We start from the raw sequence: 23,130 nt of genomic DNA on the forward strand, positions 1-23,130 counted from the left end.
GTCCGAGGTGAAATTGAAGGAGGCGATTTGGGATTAACGCTAGGTGTCTACACATCGTAGGCGGGTTTTCTCCCTGTTCAATTGCCCGTCTGTAAACGACATTGCGCGGTTCTGATAAAAATCAGTTCCATTTTTATACGTGTCTTCAAGCGCGCTCCCGTCAAGCAGTTAGTCGCCCGCACCTGTGTGAGAGAGCACGAGGAGACACCTTTCATTTCACTATTGACAGTTTCCCCCTCATTAAATAATTGTTTACTGAAATAACCATACACATACCAATTACCCAGGTGATACAATTTTACTCGAATAACAACTGCTTTCTTTGCCCTGTCACAACAACATAGCAGCTAACGTAATTTAGCCAGCTAGTTACTGTAGCATAGGACGATCTGAGGAAACGTTTCAGATTTCTTCAAGTCTTGATTACCACGGCTGACTCTGAGACCACACTACTATCTGTTCTAAGCAAAGGTAAGACATGGCTACTTCATCTGTAGACCAACATATTTGTAAGTCAACAAAATTAATTGTGTGGTTGTCCCCCATAGACATTTGGCTGCCGTCTCCTGTCATAGCCAGCCGAAGTGACCGCTTCTGTCGTTAGCCAACGTAGCCGGCTAACTAGTTGTGCTGTAACGTAGTTGCTTATGTTGCTAGCCAGTTAGCTACAAAATGAATGTCTATGCTGGCTGACCTTCTAACTCGCTAACATTTCTCGAGCGTAACTAGTTTTAAAGCAAGTTGGTTCTTAACTAATTTATCTACGTCCAACTAGCTACTAAAACATGTCAAAATAGAATTGTATCACATTGTTGCCAGTCATTAATTTCTCTCACACTACTTATGTCACTAGCAGGTCAGGAACACTCCCTCAGAAAACATTTCACTAGTGACCATTCATGAACAAATCAGCAGCATGATGACACACACACACAGCTGGTGCCAGACACCCCCCTCAGTCACGGTGAGAATCAAACCCAACACAGCACACACCCTCCAGATCAAGAGAGGCCTGAGGCTGAAGAGACCCAACCTGCAAGTGGCCCAGGGGCCTCCGGGCAAGAGTCAACCCAGCCAAAGTCATGTCGAGGCCGCAAAGGGCAAAATCATATGGGGCCCGACGCTTGTCATTCAACGAGAGGAGATGGCAGCCTTCTTCAGACTTTTTGGTGAGCCAAAGAGAACAGTCCACTTACACCAGTCATAATATTTGAGGTTGTTTGTTAAAAGTTGATAGAGCCCACTCAACAATTTGTTTGTTTTATTGAGGCTTGGCACATCTCAGATTAGAGACAATGAGCAGTCAGTTTCTCATGCAATTTAATTTGGTTACAGATGATGATTTGATACAAGACTTTCTGTGGATGGACTGCTGTTGCAAAGTCACAGACAAGGTGAAAAGCATTGCTTTGGAGGGTACCAATTTCATTTGTGTAGTGATTAACATATACAACTACGGATGGACATGAGTACTCGAAAGGACGTCAAAACTATCTTTTACCAGAGATTTAAAAAAAAATCAAATACTGTAAATCTATTTGGTCAACATTTTGTCTTGAAGACCATGTTAATTTTCTCGTAATCTAGTGTTCCATTTGTACATGTGCATTTGCATGACAACAAAAAGGAACCAAGCCAAGCATCAGTTCTTCCTAAATTCCCTTCCCTGTAGACCCTTTAGGCCTACAGAAATAAATGCCTATAAAAACGTATCTAACTGATGGGATACACAAGCTACATTCCTTGCCAAATGATTAGTTTTATCACAAATTCAAAATAGACTGGTTGACTGAAGTAGGGAAATGTTTTCCAACAATTAGCTGCAGTTTTGGACTAATTGCGTCCGTCACCACAGCCACAAAGTCAAACGTGGCTATATTGAAGACATTTCTGAAAACAAAAATTAGCTTTTTGTTCTTAATGTTAGGGAAAAGGTTAGCAGTGTGGTTAGGTTTTAAAGAAGATAAATTGTAGAAATAGGCAGGGTTTGACTTTGTGGCTATGGTAACTAGTGCCGACCCTACTTTTGCGAACTGCTAGTGCCATTTTAGAATTGGTTAGCCTAGGCTATAACCCCCCTAAACATAGACAGGTTCCACACTGACAATATGGAAAATCATCTGTTTGATAAAGACAGCGTATTTTCATCAGAATCATTAGGCCTACTCACCAGAGGCCATGACTAATTAATTCCCATGAAGTGTGTTCAATGTGGTATTGTTAATCCATTTAGAAAATTTCTAAGAACCGGCAGAATGAACTAAATCAAAAACAAGACAGATTTTGGTTTGTAACCCTGAACATTTTTTATTTCGACTTGCCATATTGAGCCCAGTTTCACATGATCACTAATTGAGAGAACTATTTGAGATGCGCATCACTTCGCACTATTTTATTCTGTTATATTACATGTTTTTTTTACTATAAAATAGGGATCTTGACTGTAGTAAGGGCTCGGGAAAAAAGAGCATCATGTCTGCTAAATTAACAAAACAAGGCTCTGCCATTGCACAGCCATAGGCTTCTAAAAGCATGTGCGACCTGTGAGGTTACTACCTTTTTGAAGATTGTGTTCCACGATATAATGTAACCAGTTGATTTTGCAGTTTCAATAAATTAATCTTAAAATGGCACTTGTTTTTATTTGACTGAATTATAATTCTGCAAATAGGATTCATAATGGTGATACATGATGCATTGTTGCGCATGGTTTGCATATACAGTACCAGTCAAAAGTTTGGACACACCTACTCCAATTTTTTTTTTTTTTTTTTTTTTTTTTACTATTTCCTATATTGTACAATCATGGCCAAAAGTTTTGAGAAAAACAATTTTCAAAGTCTGCTGCCTCAGTGTCTTTAGATATTTGTCAGATGTTACTATGGAATACTGAAGTATAATTACAAGCATTACAAGCATAATTACAAGCGTCAAAGGCCTTTATTGACAATTTCATGAAGTTGATGCAAAGAGTCAATATTTACAGTATTGACCCTTCTTTTTCAAGACCACTGCAATCTGCACTGGCATGCTGTCAATTCACTTCTGGGCCACATCCTGACTGATGGCAGCCCATTCTTGCATAATCAATGCTTGGAGTTTGTCAGAATTTGTGGAGTTTTGTTTGTCCACCCGCCTCTTGAGGATTGACCACAAGTTCTCAATGGGACTAAGGTCTGGGGGGTTTCCTGGCCATGGTCCTAAATATCAATGTTTTGTTGATCCCAGAGCCACTTAGTTATCACTTTTGCCTTATGGCAAGGTGCTCCATCATGCTGGAAAAGGCATTGTTCGTCACCAAACTGTTCCTGGATGGTTGGGAGAAGTTGCTCTCGGAGGATGTGTTGGTACCATTCTTTATTCATGGCTGTGTTCTTAGGCAAAATTGTGAGTGAGCCTACTCCCTTGGCTGAGAAGCAACCCCACACATGAACGGTCTCAGGATGCTTTACTGTTGGCATGACACAGGACTGATGGTAGCGCTCACCTTGTCTTCTCCGGACAAGCTTTTTACCGGATGAACAATGATTCCAAGCACCACCCTCCTTTTGAAGCTTCCAGTCTGTTATTCGAACTCAATCAGCATGACAGAGTGATCTCCAGCCTTGTCCTCGTCAACACTCACACTTGTGTTAACGAGAGAATCACTGACATGTCAGCTGGTCCTTTTGTGGCAGGGCTGAAATGCAGTGGAAATGTTTTTGGGGGATTCAGTTCATTTGCATGGCAAAGAGAGACATTGCAATTAATTGCAATTCATCTGATCACTCTAAATAACATTCTGGAGTATATGCAGATTGCCATCATACAAACTGAGGCCGCAGACTTTGTGAAAATGAATATTTGTGTCATTCTCAACTTTTTGCCACAACTGTAGAATAATAGTGAAGACATCAAAACTATGAAATATCACATATTGAATCACGTAGTAAACAAATAAGTGTTAAACAAATATATTTTACTAAGTATCCACCCTTTGCCTTGATGACAGCTTTGCACACTTGGCATTCTCTCAACCAGCTTCTTAATGCGTTTGAGCCAATCAGTTGTGTTGTGACAAGGTTGGGGTGGTATACAGAAGATAGCCCTATTTGGTAAAAGACCAAGTCCATATTATGGCAAGAACAGCTCAAATGAGCAAAGAGAAACGACAGTCCATCATTACTTTGACATGGTCAGTCAATCCGGAAACTTCATCAAGACTGTTGGAAAAGCATTCCAAGTGAAGCTGGTTGAGAGAACGTGCAAAGCTGTGAAGGCAAAGGGTGGCTACTTTGAAGAATCTCAAATATAATGTATATTTTGATTTATTTAACACTTTTTTTGGTTACTACATGATTCCATTGTGTTATTTCATAGTTTGTCTTAACTATTATTCTACAATGTAGAAAATAGTAAAAATAAAAACCTTGAGATGAGGAGGCATGTCCCAACTTTTGACTAATACTGTAGATGAATGTGCATTTTTTCCCCCCAGTGCGGGACTTGTTCTAAAAATGTTTTTATTCAAGTACTCTGAAAACAATTGAGTATTTGAACAGAAAAAAAAATGTCAAATGCCCATCCCTGTATACAAGCCATGATGATGCATAAACTCATTTCAATTCAACCGCTCTCCCCTATTTCAGTACCTTCTAGCCATGGCGTTTGTCTACTTCAAGAGGGCTCGCTTCAGTATTGGCGAGCACAACAGAACAAACTTTTTCATTGCACTGTAAGTTCTGTGAATCTACTACTCTGAAATAGTTGACTCGCTGTATTCTGAACATCTGAGTAACTTTCAATAGATGCATTTGTATCAGTCTACAAGTCCTAAATGTATCACTTGTTGAGAATGGAATCGAATGGGCCGGTGCGGACTGTGACAAACAACCTTTTGTAATAATAATTTGTAATAATAATTGTAGAGCTACTTTAATTGTAAAGCTACTTATGCCCCCCCAAAAAGAGGGAGAGAATTAATTGTACAACTGGCAACAAAAAGCTAGGAATCCTATTTTTGATATCTCATGCCACTTTTTTCTTTTCAGATACCTAGCCAACACCATGGAGGAGGACGAGGAGGAGAGCAAGTACGAGATCTTCCCATGGGCGCTTGGCAAGACCTGGAGGAAGCACTTCCCTCGCTTTCTCAAGCAGCGGGACAAGCTGTGGGCTCGCATCGAGTACCGGGCTGCCGTCAGCCGCCGCTGCTGCGAGGAGGTAGGTATATAAAACCATTACATGAAATTATGGATTAGGTGTAGGTCTTCCGCTTTCTCTTGACCTGGATGGAATTCTAACTTGACACATCAGTGCATAACTCAAGCATGCTGTCAGTCAGATTTGGGCCAACATTTGAGATACCCACATGGATGTCAAGTTACTTGGATTCGTTCCTGTGTCTTACTGCTATTGTCAGGCGCAATGTAAATTTATCTATGAACTCTGACAATACAAAATGTACCATCTCTCCTCTTGAATTGGCTGCGTCTTTAACCATGTTTATTTATCCTTGTCAATGTGTACACGCCCTCCTTCCAGGTGATGGCCATCGTGCCTACCCACTTCATCTGGCAGCGGGAGCGCGCCGAGCACCACAGCGGCGCTCAGCGGTTCTACATTGGCGACCGGGAGAAGGTCCACATGCCCCGTGGGCCCTCCGCCTCCCCCGCCCCCTGTGCCCTCTGCGCCAAGAGCTCCGGCCTGGGCTTCTCTTCCTCCTCGGCCTCTGGATCCTCAACCTCCCTTACCCCCTCCCCGCTACCATTTGCCCTGGCCCTCTCCCTGGAGACTACTCCACCCAGGTCCCAGGCTTCATCCTCCCGCAGACCGGGCCAAAGAAAGACCAAGGTCCAAACCAAGGCCCAGCGCCCCTGCTGCTGCACAGAGGAGGCCCCAAGTGAGTGCAGGCGTTGGTTACAGGACGGCTGTGCTATGGTTAATTTCTTAATCATAATTTGGAAGCAAAAGGATGACTACATATTGATTGGCAAGGCTTGCTTGAATTTACATTAAAATAGAATCAATGTAGAGTGACAGCAGGCAAGTTTTTCTGAATCAATTTCTAACTTATGTTCTGAAGTAAAACACCCAGCAAAGGTTTGTTAGACCCTCAAGATATTATCTTGCTCCTTTAACAACACTCATGTCTTAGCTAACAATTTGAATGTGTTTCGTCAGGGAACGAGTCTTATTGTGGAGCAGGACACGACCCGTCTATGGACTGGATCAACGAGGAGTAGAATAGTACTACAAAAACCAACTCAGGACTACATTTCCCAACCCTGGTCCTGTGATGCACTGATACCCTACTTGTGCTTTTCATTCTGTGAAGCATATATTTAGTTTTCATAACATCTATAGAATGCCAATTTACTGCTCTACCTCGATTAGGTGGTTTAAATGGAAACTAGCATCCACAGGGGACTAAATCCTATCTTGAGGATTTGTGTAACTAACTTGTAGGTGTTACTCAAACTTGAGTGTAGTTTTGTCTCATTTATCAAGTTAGGAATTGGTTCAGGGCTTCTTTGATCAGGGTTTAACTTTATATAAAGGCATGTAACATTTCCCTCAACTGTCCTGACACGTCATGAAATGTGAAACATTTCAGTTAAAACATTTGCTTCACTTTGTTCTGTGTATACTTTTTATATACAAAACCTGTACAAGGACTTAAGTCAAACTCTCGGGGCATCTGTGTAGTCAACGTCTTTGCTATTATTCCTTAAAGGTGGACACGCTTCATTTAACAACTGATTAATCCCTCAAAACACTTATTTATTTGCTATAGCACTTCAAGGTCTTGCACATTGGGTGGATCCTGTAATGGATTTGCGGCAGGAACCTTTGACTAATTCCTTAAATATAAATCAGCTGGAAGGATATGTACAGCATTTGATCCATGAGTGAAGGCTTTATTGGTCAATGGGGTTACAGTGGGTATGTTCTGTGATACTGATGTGCCAGTCTAATGGCCTTACAATAAAGGCTTCTTATGTCCCCCTTAGTTTGTTTTATTGAGTCTTTATATTTGACATGTCATGCCGTGTGAATTGCTATATATAGACTGATTCTAGGGCAACTACTACATTTTCCTCTGCAGTACCAAATCACTCTAAATGTTCTCAGACAAGGCAACTTACATTTATTTATTAATATAATACATCCAATCGCTCCTCTGATGAGTCTTCAAATGCGAGGAAGGAGGCTAGCTACCCCTGACTCTTCCTCAGTTTCACCAGGAATGCTGAAAGGACAAAATGTCACAGTGAACAACACAATACCATGGATGTATTCAGAGATAATTATTCTGAATGTAAAGCTGCCCAATTCTCCATGACAGAAATGATTTTCTATCTCAACGGACCCCACATCGAATAGGCTATGTTGCACTTTCAGTGGTGTCATTCGCTAGGTTTCATGTTTATCTGATCAAATCGACTTAAGGCTGTGCATGATGACGTGGGGCACATTTGGCGCTTATGTTTTTAATTTGGTACTTAAGTTCAATATTTTCCACTCTACCGATGGTTGTCACACAAACTATAGATAAATATCAAACTTGCCCAATCTGGTTTTGGCGCATGCTCTCTAATCAAGACAATGGTTTGCTGGTAAAGTGGACAGGGTAGGTTATGATGAGAGCAATATTTTCTATTTAATAATTGGCAGCCATGCATTGATCATGTAATTATCATTCAAATAATACCCTTGATATTTATTGGAAATTTGCATCAAGCTCATCACTTAACCACCATTAAACGTAGTCCAGTATACTCAGCTAAATGACTCTCGACGTCACAGCTGTCATTCGATATGACTTAACTTGCATAAAAATGTGGTTATTGACACTAACCTGTGTGGCTAGCTTGTTCCGGATGAGGTCGAGCAATGTAAGGGACACTCCCAAATGGTGCGGGTTCCGGACTGCTTGTGTATTCTTTAAGAGTAACACACAATATTACTAAATACAGGACTTTTATTTTGAAAATGTGCCATGTGAAAGACGGGGTCAGAATAACACATTTCTGTATAAGGGAATCATATAATGAAAAAGCAGCAGGATATTATAATTGCCTTTAGTTTAGACAGACATTATGACATCCAAGGTAACCCATGTGACCGGATGATTTGAACAAGAAATCACCTTTTTCTTCATCAGACTTGCTATTCTCCCCTTCCTCCTGGTCTCTCGCTGAGGGAGGAGCTTTCCTGCGGCAGAACCTCCCATCTTTCTGGATTGCCGGAGCCAACAGCCAATCCCTGAGCTGCACTTCGATGATGCGTTCACACAGCAGGGGGAGGGCAGAGCATCGGAGGCCCTCCAGTAGATCAATGACCTGCGTTATACTGAATCAAACAGGAGAGTGAAGGAGACACGTAAAGTACCTCAAAAAATGGAAAACACACTTGAAAGCAAAGTATATGAGGAAATGAGGGCCCTGCCCAGAAATAACCTCTGAACCCCTTCACACTTGTGGAGATCTGAGAGGATTGGACAGGTGTATGCAGTGTTTATGGGGTATGGGTTGTTTATGGACGGGTCGAGGTTACTCACTTGGCTAGGTAGACAGCACAAACTGCTCCGGGATGGAGATGTGGAGTCACAGAGGGCAAAACCAATTGAGGGTTTATCATATCCAGAGCAATCTGAAACACACACACACACGTTTCTGAAGGTTAGTCTTTCAAGTGACTGGTCAACGGATGGTTTCCCAGACACAGATTCAACTCCTGGGCTGAAAACCATGATTAGTGCCGGAATCTGGTGCAGCAGTAATGCTCCCGAATCGTGACCACGCATAATCCCATGGTGACGGCGGTTCAAGCCCTGTCTCGGCCACTCAGTCTTTGCCCCCAGGAGTAGGGGCCCTACTTCTGCCCCTCTATTTCTCTGTATGTCCTATCATAAATTATAAGATTTCCAAGGTGATTTGCCTTGCACTGCAAAAAAAGCTATTATACAAAAATACACCAGTATACAGAATTGCTCAATAAAAACTACAAGTGACATGCACTCAATTACAAGCAAAAAATACATATCCTTACAGAGTGAAACCCTCGCCCGGCGAGGAGCAAGGATGCCCCCTGCAGGTCAGAGATATGAAACTGGACGTTGTCGGGCCATTCCTCTCCTCGCCGCAGGATCCAGGAGGAACGCCAGCGGTTGTAGTTGATCGCGGCTCGTCTGTGGTGGTCCTCCCTGATTTCCACACTCATAACGCTGCCCTTGGAGCCCACTGGGGAGAACAATAATAATAATACATGCCATTAAGCAGACACTTTTAGGGTGTTTTCACACTTGGTCCCTTTCAACCAATTTTTGTCAACTCAGTGCGGTTCACTGAATTTTTTGTGCAGTGTGAACACTCCAAAGTAACTCAGACCACTCAAAAGAGCCCCTGAAGTGAACCAAACGGAGACCATCTCGAGAGGTGGTCTGAGTTCGGTTCGCGTGAATTCCGCATCTGGTTCCCTTTTTTTAGGGCAATGTGAACTCAAAGCTCCCCAGGTTTGCTTGTCATTATTCCCGCATCACACACTAGACTACTGCAACATCCTCATATTGGTGCCACAAAAGAGAGAAGATGATGATGTGCAGGTTAGCTGGAAAATGTGTGCTGTTCTTGGATATTGATTACCAATTGTCAAAAACATTTGTGGAGTTTTTAGTTAAGATTATTGGTTTGCAATATGTGATCTATAGGCTAAGGTAGCTTCCTAAGCTGTTTATTGATTGTAGAGTTTGAATAGTGTGAGAAGACAACCTATTTGGTGAGAATCACAGAGTACACAATCTATTTTAGCTCTTAAAGGGGCAGTAGCTTACCTTGGGTGTACACTTTTCAATTATAACATTATTTATTCTGCAGTTATTCTGCTATTTATTCTGTTAGCAATAAAATGTACATGTTAATAGTGTCTTCTGATTATAATGTCTCATATTTTAATTAAATGCAATCAATTAGCAGAGTGGTGCCAGGAAAATATCGTGGACTTCAGGAGACAGCAGAGGGAGCACGCCCCCATCCACATCGACGGGGCCATAGCGGAGAAGGTGAAAAGTTTCAAGTTCCTTGGCATACACGGACAATGTAAAATGGTGCACCAACACAGAAAGTGTGGTGAAGAAGGCGCAACAGTGCCTTTTCAACCTCAGGAGGCTGAAGAAATTTGGCTTGGCCCGTCAAACGTTTACAGATGCACCATTGAGAGCATCCTGTCAGGCTGCATCACCGCCTGGTACGGCAACTGCACCGTCCGCAGTGCTCTCACAAGGGTGGTGCGGTCAGCCCAATGAATCACAGGGAGGACACTGCCCTTCAGGACATCTACATCACCCTATGTCACAGGAAGGCTAAGAAGATCATCAAGGATCTCAGCAACCCGAGCGACAGCCTGTTCACCCGCTATCATCCAGAAGACGACGTCAATACAGGTGCATCAAAGCTGGGACCGAGAGACTGAAAAACAGCTTCTATCTGAAAGCCATCAGACTGTTAAGGCTAGGGGTTCCACTATTGCACTAGCCTTAGGAAGTGCAATATGACCCCATAGACACTATATATTTGAAAGGCAATGACTTGAAAAACTACAAACCTCAGATTTCCAACTTCCTGGTTGGATTTATCTCAGGTTTTCGCCTGCCATATGAGTTATGTTATACTCATAGACATCCTTCAAACAGTTTTAGAAACTTCAGAGTGTTTTCTATCCAAATCTACTAATAATATGCACATATTAGCTTCTGGGCCTGAGTAGCAGGCAGTTTACTCTGGGCACGCTTTTCATCCGAACGTGAAAATGCTGCCCCCTATCCCAAACAGGTTATTAAATAGCCATCACTAGTCGGCCTCCACCCAGTACCCTGCCCTGAACTTAGTCACCGTCCCTAGCCGGCTACCACCCCATTACTCGTCCCGGCACCTTAAAGGCTGCTGCCCTATGTACATAGACATGGAACACTGGTCACTTTAATAATGTTTACATACTGTTTTACCCACTTCGCATGTACAGTATGTAACCTTTATTTACCTAGGCAAGTCAGTTGAGAACAAATTCTTATTTACAATGACGTCCCCTATGGGACTCCCAATCACGGTCGGATGTGATGTAGCCTGATAGCCAGTACCAGTCAAGAAATATATTTTATATTTGAGACTCTTCAAAGTAGCCACCCTTTGCCTTGATGACAGCTTTGCACACTCTTGGCATTCACTCTATCAGCTTCATTAGGTAGACACCTGGAATGCATTTCAACTCAAATGTGTGCCTTGTTAAAAATTTATTTGTGGAATTTCTTTCCATCTTAATGCGTTTGAGCCAATCAGCTGTGTTGTGACAAGGTAGGGGTAGAATACAGAAGATAGGACTATTTGGTAAAAGACCAAGTCCATATTATGGCAAGAACAGCTCACATAAGCAAAGAGAAACGACAGTCCATCATTACTTTGTTGGGTTCTAAACGAACAGAGTAAAACTCACTGACGATTAGTGAAGCTTAAACCAAGTTTATTCACCCATTGGATCATACAGCTGCATTAGACAAAGACATGGTTCTACCAGTGGTAGTATATATACACCCCAATTTGGGTGACGTCCTCCTCTCTAAACATTACAACTTTATTGCTAGGCAGGAAATTAAGTGATGCGGGCAATCAACTGTTCCTTCTCCCTTAAATGTGACCTGACCTCATCCCCCATTCCTCACTAAACCACATCTCGCCATCCTTATCAGTGCCTGCCAACATGTGATTACCTTTCCTTTACTCAGTACATTCCAAGCTTAACTGCCTCCACCATATACACTCCTCCTACAGATAATCATTACCTTCTGGTGTAGAAACCAGACTATGGCACTCAATATTTCAATAGGATACCTGATAATTAACAATATTTCAAGTTTTTAGTCAGAACTCATCAACTTTAAGACATTAAGGCCAGTCAATCCGGAAAGTTTCTTCAACAGCAGTTGCGAAAACCATCAAGCGCTATGATGAAACTGGCTCTCATGAGGACCAGCCCAGGAATGGAAGACCCAGAGTTACCTCTGCTGCAGAGGATAAGTTTATTAGAGTTAACTGCACCTCAGATTGCAGCCCAAACAAAAGCTTCACAGAATGTGGTCCAGTGCTGCAAGGAAAGACCTAGTTAAGCTGCAGCTGGCCCAGCACGTCCAGCTCTTCATTGTAATCAGAGGACTAATATAAATACTATGCATGCCAGTCTCTCTTGGCTAAGAGTTGATGAGACTGACTGCATCACTTCTTCTTATAAGAAACATTAATGTGTTGAAGATTCCTAATGGTTTACATAGTCAACTTAAACACAGCTCTGACACACACACTTACCCCACCAGACATGCCACCAGGGGTCTTTTTACAGTCCCCAAATCAAGAACAAATTCAAGAAAAAGTACAGTATTATTTAGAGCCATTATTGCATGGAACTCCATTCCATCAGCCAATGGGGATCCAAATAAAATAAGTAACAGACTAAAGGACACCAATAAGAAGAAGAGACTTGCTTGGGCCAAGAAACATGACCAATGGACATTAGACCGGTGGAAGTCTGTCCGTTTGGTCTGGTGAGTTCAAACGTGAGATTTTTGGTGAGATGCAGAGTAGGTGAACGGATGATCTCTGCATGTGTAGTTCCCACCATGAAGCATGGAGGAGGTGTGATGGTGTGGAGGTGCTTTGCTGGTGACAATGTCAGCCATTCATTTAGGATTCAAGGCACACTTAACTAGCATGGCTACCACAGCATTCTGCAGTGATACGCACTCCCACCTGGTTTGCGATTAGTGAGACTATCATTTGTTTTTCTACAGGACAATGACTCAAAACACACCTCCAGGCTGTGTAAGGGCTATTTAACCAAGGAGGAGAGTGATGGTGCTGCATCAAATGACCTGGCTTCCACAATCACCCAACCTCAACCCAATTGAGATGGTTGGGGATGAGTTGGACTGCAGAGTGAAGGAAAAGCATCCAACAAGTGCTCAGCATATGTGGGAATTCCTTCAAGACTGTTGGAAAATCATTGCAGGTGAAGCTTTTTTGGTTACTACATGGTTACCATGTGTTATTTCATAATTTTTTCTACAATGTAGAAAATAGTAAAAGAAAGAAAAACCCTTGAAGGAGTAGGTGTGTCCATATACACTGCTCAAAAAAATAAAGGGAACACTTAAACAACACAATGTAACTCCAAGTCAATCACACTTCTGTGAAATCAAACTGTCCACTTAGGAAGCAACACTGATTGACAATAAATTTCACATGCTGTTGTGCAAATGGAATAGACAAAAGGTGGAAATTATAGGCAATTAGCAAGACACCCCCAAAAAAGGAGTGATTCTGCAGGTGGTGACCACAGACCACTTCTCAGTTCCTATGCTTCCTGGCTGATGTTTTGGTCACTTTTGAATGCTGGCGGTGCTCTCACTCTAGTGGTAGCATGAGACGGCGTCTACAACCCACACAAGTGGCTCAGGTAGTGCAGTTCATCCAGGATGGCACATCAATGCGAGCTGTGGCAAAAGGGTTTGCTGTGTCTGTCAGCGTAGTGTCCAGAGCATGGAGGCGCTACCAGGAGACAGGCCAGTACATCAGGAGACGTGGAGGAGGCCGTAGGAGGGCAACAACCCAGCAGCAGGACCGCTACCTCCGCCTTTGTGCAAGGAGGTGCACTGCCAGCGCCCTGCAAAATGACCTCCAGCAGGCCACAAATGTGCATGTGTCAGCATATGGTCTCACAAGGGGTCTGAGGATCTCATCTCATCTCATCTCCCTATATCGACATAACCTGAAAGGCCGCTCAGCAAGGAAGAAGCCACTGCTCCAAAACCGCCATAAAAAAGCCAGACTACGGTTTGCAACTACACATGGGGACAAAGATCGTACTTTTTGGAGAAATGTCCTCTGGTCTGATGAAACAAAAATAGAACTGTTTGGCCATAATGACCATCATTATGTTCGGAGGAAAAAGGGGGAGGATTGCAAGTCGAAGAACACCATCCCAAACGTGAAACACGCCGGTGGCAGCATCATGTTGTGGAGGTGCTTTGCTGCAGGAGGGACTGGTGCACGTCACAAAATAGATGGCATCGTGAGGCAGAAAATTGTGTTGATATATTGAAGCAACATCTCAAGATATCAGTCAGGAAGTTAAAGCTTGGTCGCAAATGGGTCTTCCAAATGGACAATGACCCCAAGCATACTTCCAAAGTTGTGGCAAAATGGCTTAAGGACAACAAAGTCAAGGTATTGGAATGGCCATCACAAAGCCCTGACCTCAATCCTATAGAAAATTTGTGGGCAGAACGGAAAAAGCGTGTGTGAGCAAGAAGGCCTACAAACATGACTCAGTTACCCCAGCTCTGTCAGCAGGAATGGGCCAAAATTCACCCAACTTATTGTGGGAATCTTGTGGAAGGCTACCCAAAACGTTTTATTTTTTTTATTTCAACTTTATTTAACCAGGTAGGCAAGTTGAGAACACGTTCTCATTTACAATTGCGACCTGGCCAAGATTAAGCAAAGCAGTTCGACACATACAACAACACAGAGTTACACATGGAGTAAAAAAAACAAAAAAACAGTCAATAATACAGTAGAAAAATAAGTCTATATACAATGTGAGTAAGTGAGGTGAGATAAGGGAGGTGAAGGCAAAAAACAAGACCATGGTGGCGAAGTAAATACAATATAGCAAGTAAAACACTGGAATGGTTGATTTGCAGTGGAAGAAAGTGCAAAGTAGAGATAGAAATAATGGGGTGCAAAGGAGCAAAATAAATAAATAAATACAGTAGGGGGAGAGGTAGTTGTTTGGGCTAAATTATAGATGGGCTATGTACAGGTGCAGTAATCTATGAGTTGCTCTGACAGCTGGTGCTTAAAGCTAGTGAGGGAGATAAGTGTTTCCAGTTTCAGAGATTTTTGTAGTTCGTTCCAGTCATTGGCAGCAGAGAACTGGAAGGAGAGGCGGCCAAAGGAAGAATTGGTTTTGGGGGTGACCAGAGAGATATTTCTGCTGGAGCGCGTGCTACAGGTGGGTGCTGCTATGGTAACCAGCGAGCTGAGATAAGGGGGGCCTTTACCTAGCAGGGTCTTGTAGATGACCTGGAGCCAGTGGGTTTGGCGACGAGGATGAAGCGAGGGCCAGCCAACGAGAGTGTACAGGTCGCAGTGGTGGGTAGTATATGGGGCTTTGGTGACAAAACAGATGGCACTGTGATAGACTGCATCCAATTTATTGAGTAGGGTATTGGAGGCTATTTTGTAAATTACATCACCGAAGTCGAGGATTGGTAGGATGGTCAGTTTTACAAGGGTATATTTGGCAGCATGAGTGAAGGATGCTTTGTTGCGGAATAGGAAGCCAATTCTAGATTTAACTTTGGATTGGAGATGTTTGATGTGAGTCTGGAAGGAGAGTTTACAGTCTAACCAGACACCTAGGTATTTGTAGTTGTCCACGTATTCTAAGTCAGAGCCGTCCAGAGTAGTGATGTTGGACAGGCGGGCAGGTAGCGATCGGTTGAAGAGCATGCATTTAGTTTTACTTGTATTTAAGAGCAATTCGAGGCCACGGAAGGAGTGTTGTATGGCATTGAAGCTGTTAACACAGTGTCCAAAGAAGGGCGAGAAGTATACAGAATGGTGTCGTCTGCGTAGAAGTGGATCAGAGACTCACCAACAGCAAGAGCGACATCATTGATGTATACAGAGAAGAGAGTCGGTCCAAGAATTGAACCCTGTGGCACCCCCATAGAAACTGCCAGAGGCCCGGACAACAGACCCTCCGATTTGACACACTGAACTCTATCAGAGAAGTAGTTGGTGAACCAGGCGAGGCAATCATTTGAGAAACCAAGGCTGTCGAGTCTGCCGATGAGGATGTGGTGATTGACAGAGTCGAAAGCCTTGGCCAGGTCAATGAATACGGCTGCACAGTATTGTTTCTTATCGATGGATGTTAAGATATCGTTTAGGACCTTGTGCGTGGCTGAGGTGCACCCATGACCAGCTCTGAAACCAGATTGCATAGTGGAGAAGGTATGGTGGGATTCGAAATGGTCGGTAATCTGTTTGTTTTTCGAAGACCTTAGAAAGGCCGGGTAGGATAGATATAGGTCTATAGCAGTTTGGGTCAAGAGTGTCCCCCCCTTTGAAGAGGGGGATGACCGCAGCTGCTTTCCAATCTTTGGGAATCTCAGACGACACAAAAGAGAGGTTGAAAAGGCTAGTAATAGGGGTGGCAACAATTTCAGCAGATCATTTTAGAAAGAAAGGGTCCAGATTGTCTAGCCCGGCTGATTTGTAGGGGTTCAGATTTTGAAGCGCTTTCAGAACATCAGCTGACTGGATTTGGGAGAAGGAGAAATTGGGAAGGCTTGGACGAGTTGCTGTGGGGGGTGCAGTGCTGTTGACCGGGGTAGGGGTAGCCAGGTGGAAAGCATTGCCAGCCGTAGAAAAATGCTTATTGAAATTCTCAATTATAGTGGATTTATTGGTGGTGACAGTGTTTTTTTTTTTTTTTTTTTGGGGTGGATCAGCTTAATATTGCGGAAAGAATGTTGCTTCCAATGTAATTGTCTGCATCATTTCCAATCCCCCATATTTTTTTGGGTAAATATATATATCCATACACGCATGCATACATATATACATACACATACCTATATAGACATACATACTTTTTTAAAGAATATACCTTTATTATTATTCCCCGCAACCCTACCACCGCTCCCCCAATTGGAGTAAACTAATAAACACTTCTGCTTTTACCTTCAATTTATACATCTTATACCTATTTTACAGACACAGACTACTTTATAATAGTTCTCTCTTGTTTGTTCTTAGTCCTTCCTCTATTTCTGTTGTCCATCCAATTTTATTTCCACTTGTAACTGTGCTATTTCACAAAAGCTCCGCACCTATACACATTTCACAGATCCCGTATGCCCTACATTGTTTATCTTGTTATTAGTCCCACCCTTCAGTTCCACTCAACCCTTCCCATCTATCTTCCAACATCATCCATTTCGGATTTTTATTTGCCATATATTTTTCAACTGTGCTGTGATGCTTCACAAAAGATTTGAACCTTCCTATTCTCATAGCTTCTACAGATTGTAAATTAAAAATAAACATTTTTGCTAAAATAATTATTATATTATTGATTGATTGACTATGGCTTTTCAAATCCCCCAGTATTGCTATCTGTAGCGTTAGTTCTAGGCAAATGTTGCAATTCTTCAGCCATTCCTGGACCTGTGACCAAAAACGAGCTACATATGGACAATACCAAAATAAATGGTCTAATGACTCTGCCTCCTCACAGCAGAATCTACAGAGCTGGGAAGATTGTATACCCCATATATATAACATTCTATTAGTTGCAAGAATTTTGTACAATAATTTAAATTGAAAAATTCGAAGTTTTGAATCCGGCGTTGTTTTGCGTATCAATTCATAAACCATGTGCCATGGAATGGGTACATCGAACATCTCTTCCCAACTATTTTGCAATTTATATGGCACAGCTGTCAGTTTTTTGGTCCTTAAATGAAATTGGTATATGTTTTTATTTATCACACTTTTCTTTAACCATTTATGTTCTTTAATACAGGGCCGACATACAAGTTCCTTACTTTTTTCCCCTTCTACTTGCCTCTTCCATTTTTGTGGTAATGCTGCAATTAATTGGTTGTAATTTTGGGTAGAGCAGACATTTCCATATGTCTGTGTGAGCTGCATGTGTGACATAACTCCACCAGTCCTATTTATGATATCATTCACAAAAATTATACCTTTTTTAAACATTTCTTCGATAAATACAGTTTTTTTATCAATTACTATATTTGAATTTAACCACAATATTTGTTGTACTATTTGTTCCGTCCTTTCAGGTGGATTAAACTGAAATTGCAACCAACTTTCTAAGGCTTGTTTAAAAAATAAGGATATTTTGGAGATTATTTCCTTTTCAAACAACCGAAAGTGAGCAGGTGTAATCTGAATAAAGGGAAAAAGGCCCTTCTTGAACATAGGATGAGACATTCGTACCAATTTACTAGAGAACCAGTTTGGATTTAAGTATAACTTTTGTATGACGGTGGTGACAGTGTTTCCTGTCCTCAGCGCAGTGGGCAGCTGGGAGGAGGTGTTCTTATTCTCCATGGACTTTACAGTGTCCCAGAACTTTTTGGAGTTTGTGTTGCATGAAGCACATTTCTGTTTTGGAAAAGCTAGCCTTGGCTTTTCTAACTGCCTGTGTATATTGGTTTCTAGCTTCCCTGAAAAGTTGCATACCATAGGATGTTTTTATGTTGGTTAAGGGCAGTCAGGTCTGGAGAGAACCAAGGGCTATATCTGTTCCTGGTTCTAAATTTCTTGAATGGGGCATGCTTATTTAAGATGGTGAGGAAGGCATTTAAAAAAAATAAACCAGGCATCCTCTACTGACGGGATGAGATCAATATCCTTCAAGGATACACCGGCCAGGTCGATTAGAAAGGCCTGCTCGCTGAAGTGTTTTAGGGAGCGTTTGACAGTGATGAGTGGAGGTCGTTTGACCGCTGACCCATTACGGATGCAGGCAATGAGGCAGTGATCGCTGAGATCTTGGTTGAAAACAGCAGAGGTGTATTTATAGGGCAAATTGGTTAGGATGATATCTATGAGGGTGCCTGTGTTTACGGCTTTGGGGTGGTACCTGGTAGGTTCATTGATAATTTGTGTGAGATTGAGGGCATCAAGCTTAGATTGTAGGATGGCTGGGGTGTTAAGCATGTTCCAGTTTAGGTCGCCTAGCAGCACGAGCTCTGAAGATAGATGGGGGGCAATCAGTTCACATATGGTGTCCAGAGCACAGCTGGGGGCAGAGGGTGGTCTATAGCAGGAGGCAACGGTGAGAGACTTGTTTTTAGAGACCCAAGTTAAACAATTGAATGCTACCAAATACATTCCCATCACTGGGAATGTGATGAAAGAAATAAAAGCTGAAATAAATCACTCTCTCAACTATTATTCTGACATTTCACATTCTTAAACTAAAGTGGTGATCCTAACTGGCCTAAGACAGGGAATTTTTACTACGATTGAATATCAGGAATTGTGAAAAACTGAGTTTAAATGTATTTGGCTAAGGTGTATGTAAACTTCAACTGTGTGTGTGTGTGTGTGTGTGTATATATATATATATACATACAGTTGAAGTTTACATACACCTTAGCCAAATACATTTAAACTCAGTTTTTCACAATTATATATATATATATATATATATACATATATATACATACATACACACACACACACTGACATTGCTCACCTTAAGAAAAATGTATTCCATTCTTTTACTTTTAGATTTGTGTGTATATTGTAGGATAATTACTGCACTGTTGGAGCTAGGAACCCAAGCATTTCGCTAAACCCGCAATAACATCTGCTAAACACGTGTATGCAACAAAGTGCATACCTGGAGTGCATCCAGGTGACTTACAAAAATGTATACACACATGACTGTTTGTTTGGCCCCAGCGGGAATCAAACCCACAACCCCTGGCGTTGCAAACGCTATGCTCTTACCGACTGAGTCACACAGGACCAAGACAAGAATGAGGGGTATCGGGGACACCCCAAATTGCCAATCTTGGACTATTCAGGTTGAGAATAAGGCTTTCACATTCATCCTAGTGAAGGCTTAGAATATGGATGCAGTTTAACTTTCCCCTCTATTGTATGACAACACAAGCATTTGTCCACTTTCACTCATCATGACTCATAGCAAACTGGTGATAAAAGTAATATACAAACCAGCTCGGGACAGGAAAAGCGACATGGCCCCTGACCCGGAGCCTGACTCCAACACACAGTCTCCCTCTGTGACGTCCATCATCATCAGCATCATACTGGCATCCTGGAGAGGAAGGAAGAAGAGAGTGTGAAAGTGAAAGAGACAGAAAAACTCATAGGATATAAGTCTTTCCTACAATGACCTGTTGTAGCTAAGTATGTATTGTGCAGCTGTATTATGCAGTTAACAAAGTATAATCTCTGATATCAAATCATGTAATGTTTGATTCCACAAGCCAAGCCAACAAGGTCAAGACTATACAATTGGGCGGATGATAGCACTGCATGCACTCTCCATAAGCAACAATGATACTGCTCAGTAGCATGACGTATTCTGAGGGAAAAAAGTTCTGCTTCTTCCAATGCCAGACAGGAGCATTTGCTACATACAATACCTTTGGATAGGCGATTGCCGGCCCCCTCTTCATATAAAGCACGTATTCCTCCAGGTTGGGCCGCTGTATAAGGATGGGTGTCCCGTGGATGGTCCGAATGAAGTCTCCTGCGTGGCGGCCGACGATGTCACTGTGTCCGATGGTGCCCCAACTGCTCTGGAGACGTTGCCCATCCTGCAGCTGAAACATCTTCCGAAACTCCACGCGGCCCTTTTTCCGGTACTCTGCCAACAGTAGTTCCCCAAACGTTAGTAAATGCTCCCCGGGAAGAAGGGTGGGAGTCATAGGAGTCACGTATCCCTCCACTTGCGAAGAATTGGTTACCTCTCTGAGAATCGGGCAACCATTTGGCTCTAGTACTGTGTTATCAATGACAGTACTCTCCTCTTTTTCTTCTCTCGGTCTAACTGTGTCATGTCCTATGTGCACCTGTGGCTCTGTACTTTCTACTTCTCCTTGTGAGCTGTGGGTCTTAGTCTCAGTCACCGAGGCTGCTGAAGTGTTGTGGTCTTTTTGAATCCCAACCCCATCAGGTTCCCCCTGTTCCACTTCCTGGTTCTCCTCCTCTCTCAGCGCCAACAATTCTGGGGCTAGGGAGTCTTGAGGCAAAAGGCGGCTAATCCTCTCCAAGGGTGAGAGGGGCCGCCTTTTACCAAACAAACCTCTTCCCTGGGTGTGCATAGGGGTTAGAGTCTGGGGTGAGGGGTCAAGGTTGTCTGTTGTTTTGCTCCCGTTCTCATTTTCCCCTTTCTCCCCCTTAGGATCAGTCCCAAAGCTCCTTGTGTACAGTGTACATGTAGGGAGTCGACTTTTGGGATGGAGTTGCCTGTATCCCTGCTGGCCAATGCAGGTGACACATATCCGCAACAGTCTTTGTGTAAGGAGAGACCCACCTAACTGAAATCCAACAAACATCAGTGCGAAGTGGAGTAAAACTGTGTGTGCTGAATTGGTACCATGTAGATAGTGTTTTCATGACACCAGCATGTTGCATTCAGTGTTCAATGCTTTTTCAAATCACTAAGTGACACTTGACAAGTGACATATGATGCTGACAGTGACTCGATTTCACAACGAACTTTGATGGAGAATAACAACCCACATTTGAAAAGTCCGGTCCTAAACAAATAAGAGAAGGCAGAGACGAGAGTAATTATTTATATACAGTATACTATACAATTACATCAAAAATCATGAACAAAATTGACGGCGCGTTTACATTTCAGGAGGCAATGGCAGATAGCGTACAGAAGACGATGTATATAGATCACCTATTTTTTTTTAAATGTCATTCATTTACCGTTTAGGTCCTTGCCCGTTGCTTTACACTATGGATGTCGCCATGCTGGAAAACGCTTGTGTTCTACGTCAATGCAAAGCGACAGACCACGGCTGCCGTACTTTCTTTTTACCAGTAGATGGTGCTGATAAAATAATTATTAAATAATAAAATAATTATTGTCTTGAAAGCAACATAAATCCAGAGAATGCCAGACTTTAATGACAAAGTTTCAAGACAAAAAAAAAATTGCCCACAAGAAGGACCTCCCCGCCACCTTCCTGTTCAAGTGAACACAGCACAACGGTGAGTGCAAAAATGTATTGTATGCTGCTGCATAAATAATGTACAATGCCAGGGAGATATGTATACTGTAGTTAAGAAAGTAATACTAAGTGTACAGTCATGGCCAAAAGTTTTGAGAATGAAACAAATATTAATTTTCACAAAGTCTTCTGCCTCAGTGTCTTTAGATATTTTTGTCAGATGTTACTATGGAATACTGAAGTATAGTTACAAGCAACTCATAAGTGTCAAAGGCTTTTATTGACAATTACATGAAGTTGATGCAAAGAGTCAATATTTACAGTTTTGACCCTTCTTTTTCAAGACCTCTGCAATCCGCCCTGGCATGCTGTCAATTAACTTCTGGGCCACACCCTGACTGATGGCAGCCCATTCTTGCATAATCAATGCTTGGAGTTTGTCAGAATTTGTGGGGTTTTGTTTGTCCACCCGCCTCGAGGATTGACCACAAGTTTTCAATGGGATTAAGGTCTGGGGGGTTTCCTGGCCATGGTCCCAAAATATCAATGTTTTGTTCCCCGAGCCACTTAGTTATCACTTTTGCCTTATGGCAAGGTGCTCCATCATGCTGGAAAAGGCATTGTTCGTCACCAAACTGTTCCTGGATGGTTAGGAGAAGTTGCTCTCAGAGGATGTGTTGGTACCATTCTTTATTCATGGCTGTGTTCTTAGGCACAATTGTGAGTGAGCCTACTCCCTTGGCTGAGAAGCAACCCCGCACATGAACGGTCTCAGGATGCTTTACTGTTGGCATGACACAGGACTGATGGTAGCGCTCACCTTGTCTTCTCCGGACAAGCTTTTTCCGGATGCCCCAAACAATCGGAAAGGGGATTCATCAGAGAAAATAACTTTACCCCTGTCCTCAGCAGTCCAATCCCTGTAGCTTTTGCAGAATATCAGTCTGTCCCTGATGTTTTTCCTGGAGAGAAGTGGCTTCTTTGCTGCCCTTCTTGACATCAGGCCATCCTCCAAAACTCTTTGTCTCACTGTGCGTGCAGATGCACTCACACCTGCCTGCCGCCATTCCTGAGCAAGCTCTGTACTGGTGATGCCCCGATCAGGCAGCTGAATCAACTTTAGGAGACGGTCCTGGCGCTTGTTGGACTTTCTTGGGCACCCTGAAGCCTTCGTCACAACAATTGAACCGCTCTCCACCGGCACTGACCTTGTTAGTCTTTCAGTCACCCACGTGGGTTTAACCAATGAGGAGATGGCACGTGGGTATAACCAATGAGGAGATGGCACGTGGGTACCAGCTTCTATAAACCAATGAGGAGATGGGAGAGGCAGGACT

General features: G+C 42.6%; 2 protein-coding genes across 2 annotated transcripts; one reads left to right on the forward strand and one right to left on the reverse strand.

Moving 5' to 3' along the window:
• The first annotated feature begins 919 nt into the window (after window positions 1–919).
• Window positions 920–6,224, forward strand: spdya (speedy/RINGO cell cycle regulator family member A). Its single transcript, XM_038969535.1, has 6 exons — window positions 920–1,169; window positions 1,336–1,394; window positions 4,629–4,714; window positions 5,031–5,202; window positions 5,524–5,881; window positions 6,163–6,224. The coding sequence occupies exons 1-6, from the start codon at window positions 920–922 to the stop codon at window positions 6,222–6,224; spliced, it is 987 nt and encodes a 328-aa protein (XP_038825463.1).
• A 665-nt stretch (window positions 6,225–6,889) lies between these two features.
• Window positions 6,890–21,597, reverse strand: trmt61b (tRNA methyltransferase 61B). Its single transcript, XM_038969573.1, has 8 exons — window positions 21,549–21,597; window positions 20,249–21,367; window positions 19,815–19,917; window positions 9,034–9,224; window positions 8,543–8,634; window positions 8,132–8,334; window positions 7,841–7,924; window positions 6,890–7,231 (listed from the first exon to the last, which is right to left on the reverse strand). The coding sequence occupies exons 2-8, from the start codon at window positions 21,161–21,163 to the stop codon at window positions 7,197–7,199; spliced, it is 1,623 nt and encodes a 540-aa protein (XP_038825501.1). The 5' UTR covers window positions 21,164–21,367; window positions 21,549–21,597; the 3' UTR covers window positions 6,890–7,196.
• Window positions 21,598–23,130: the final 1,533 nt, after the last annotated feature.

The sequence above is a fragment of the Salvelinus namaycush genome, chromosome 30 (assembly GCF_016432855.1).
Source record: "Salvelinus namaycush isolate Seneca chromosome 30, SaNama_1.0, whole genome shotgun sequence".
Taxonomy (NCBI): domain Eukaryota; kingdom Metazoa; phylum Chordata; class Actinopteri; order Salmoniformes; family Salmonidae; genus Salvelinus; species Salvelinus namaycush.

What these genes read in the sequence shown, in the direction of transcription:
- trmt61b (XM_038969573.1), bottom strand. Translation starts at nt 21,163, where the DNA reads ATGTTTGTTGGATTTCAGTTAGGTGGGTCTCTCCTTACACAAAGACTG. An exon ending in CGGCAATCGCCTATCCAAAG is followed by an intron (nt 19,918 to 20,248) that starts GTATTGTATGTA and finishes CTTCCTCTCCAG; the next exon opens with GATGCCAGTATGATGCTGAT. An exon ending in CAAGTCTGATGAAGAAAAAG is followed by an intron (nt 7,925 to 8,131) that starts GTGATTTCTTGT and finishes TTACTCTTAAAG; the next exon opens with AATACACAAGCAGTCCGGAA.
- spdya (XM_038969535.1), top strand. Translation starts at nt 920, where the DNA reads ATGACACACACACACAGCTGGTGCCAGACACCCCCCTCAGTCACGGTG. An exon ending in AGCCTTCTTCAGACTTTTTG is followed by an intron (nt 1,170 to 1,335) that starts GTGAGCCAAAGA and finishes ATTTGGTTACAG; the next exon opens with ATGATGATTTGATACAAGAC. An exon ending in CTGCACAGAGGAGGCCCCAA is followed by an intron (nt 5,882 to 6,162) that starts GTGAGTGCAGGC and finishes GTGTTTCGTCAG; the next exon opens with GGAACGAGTCTTATTGTGGA.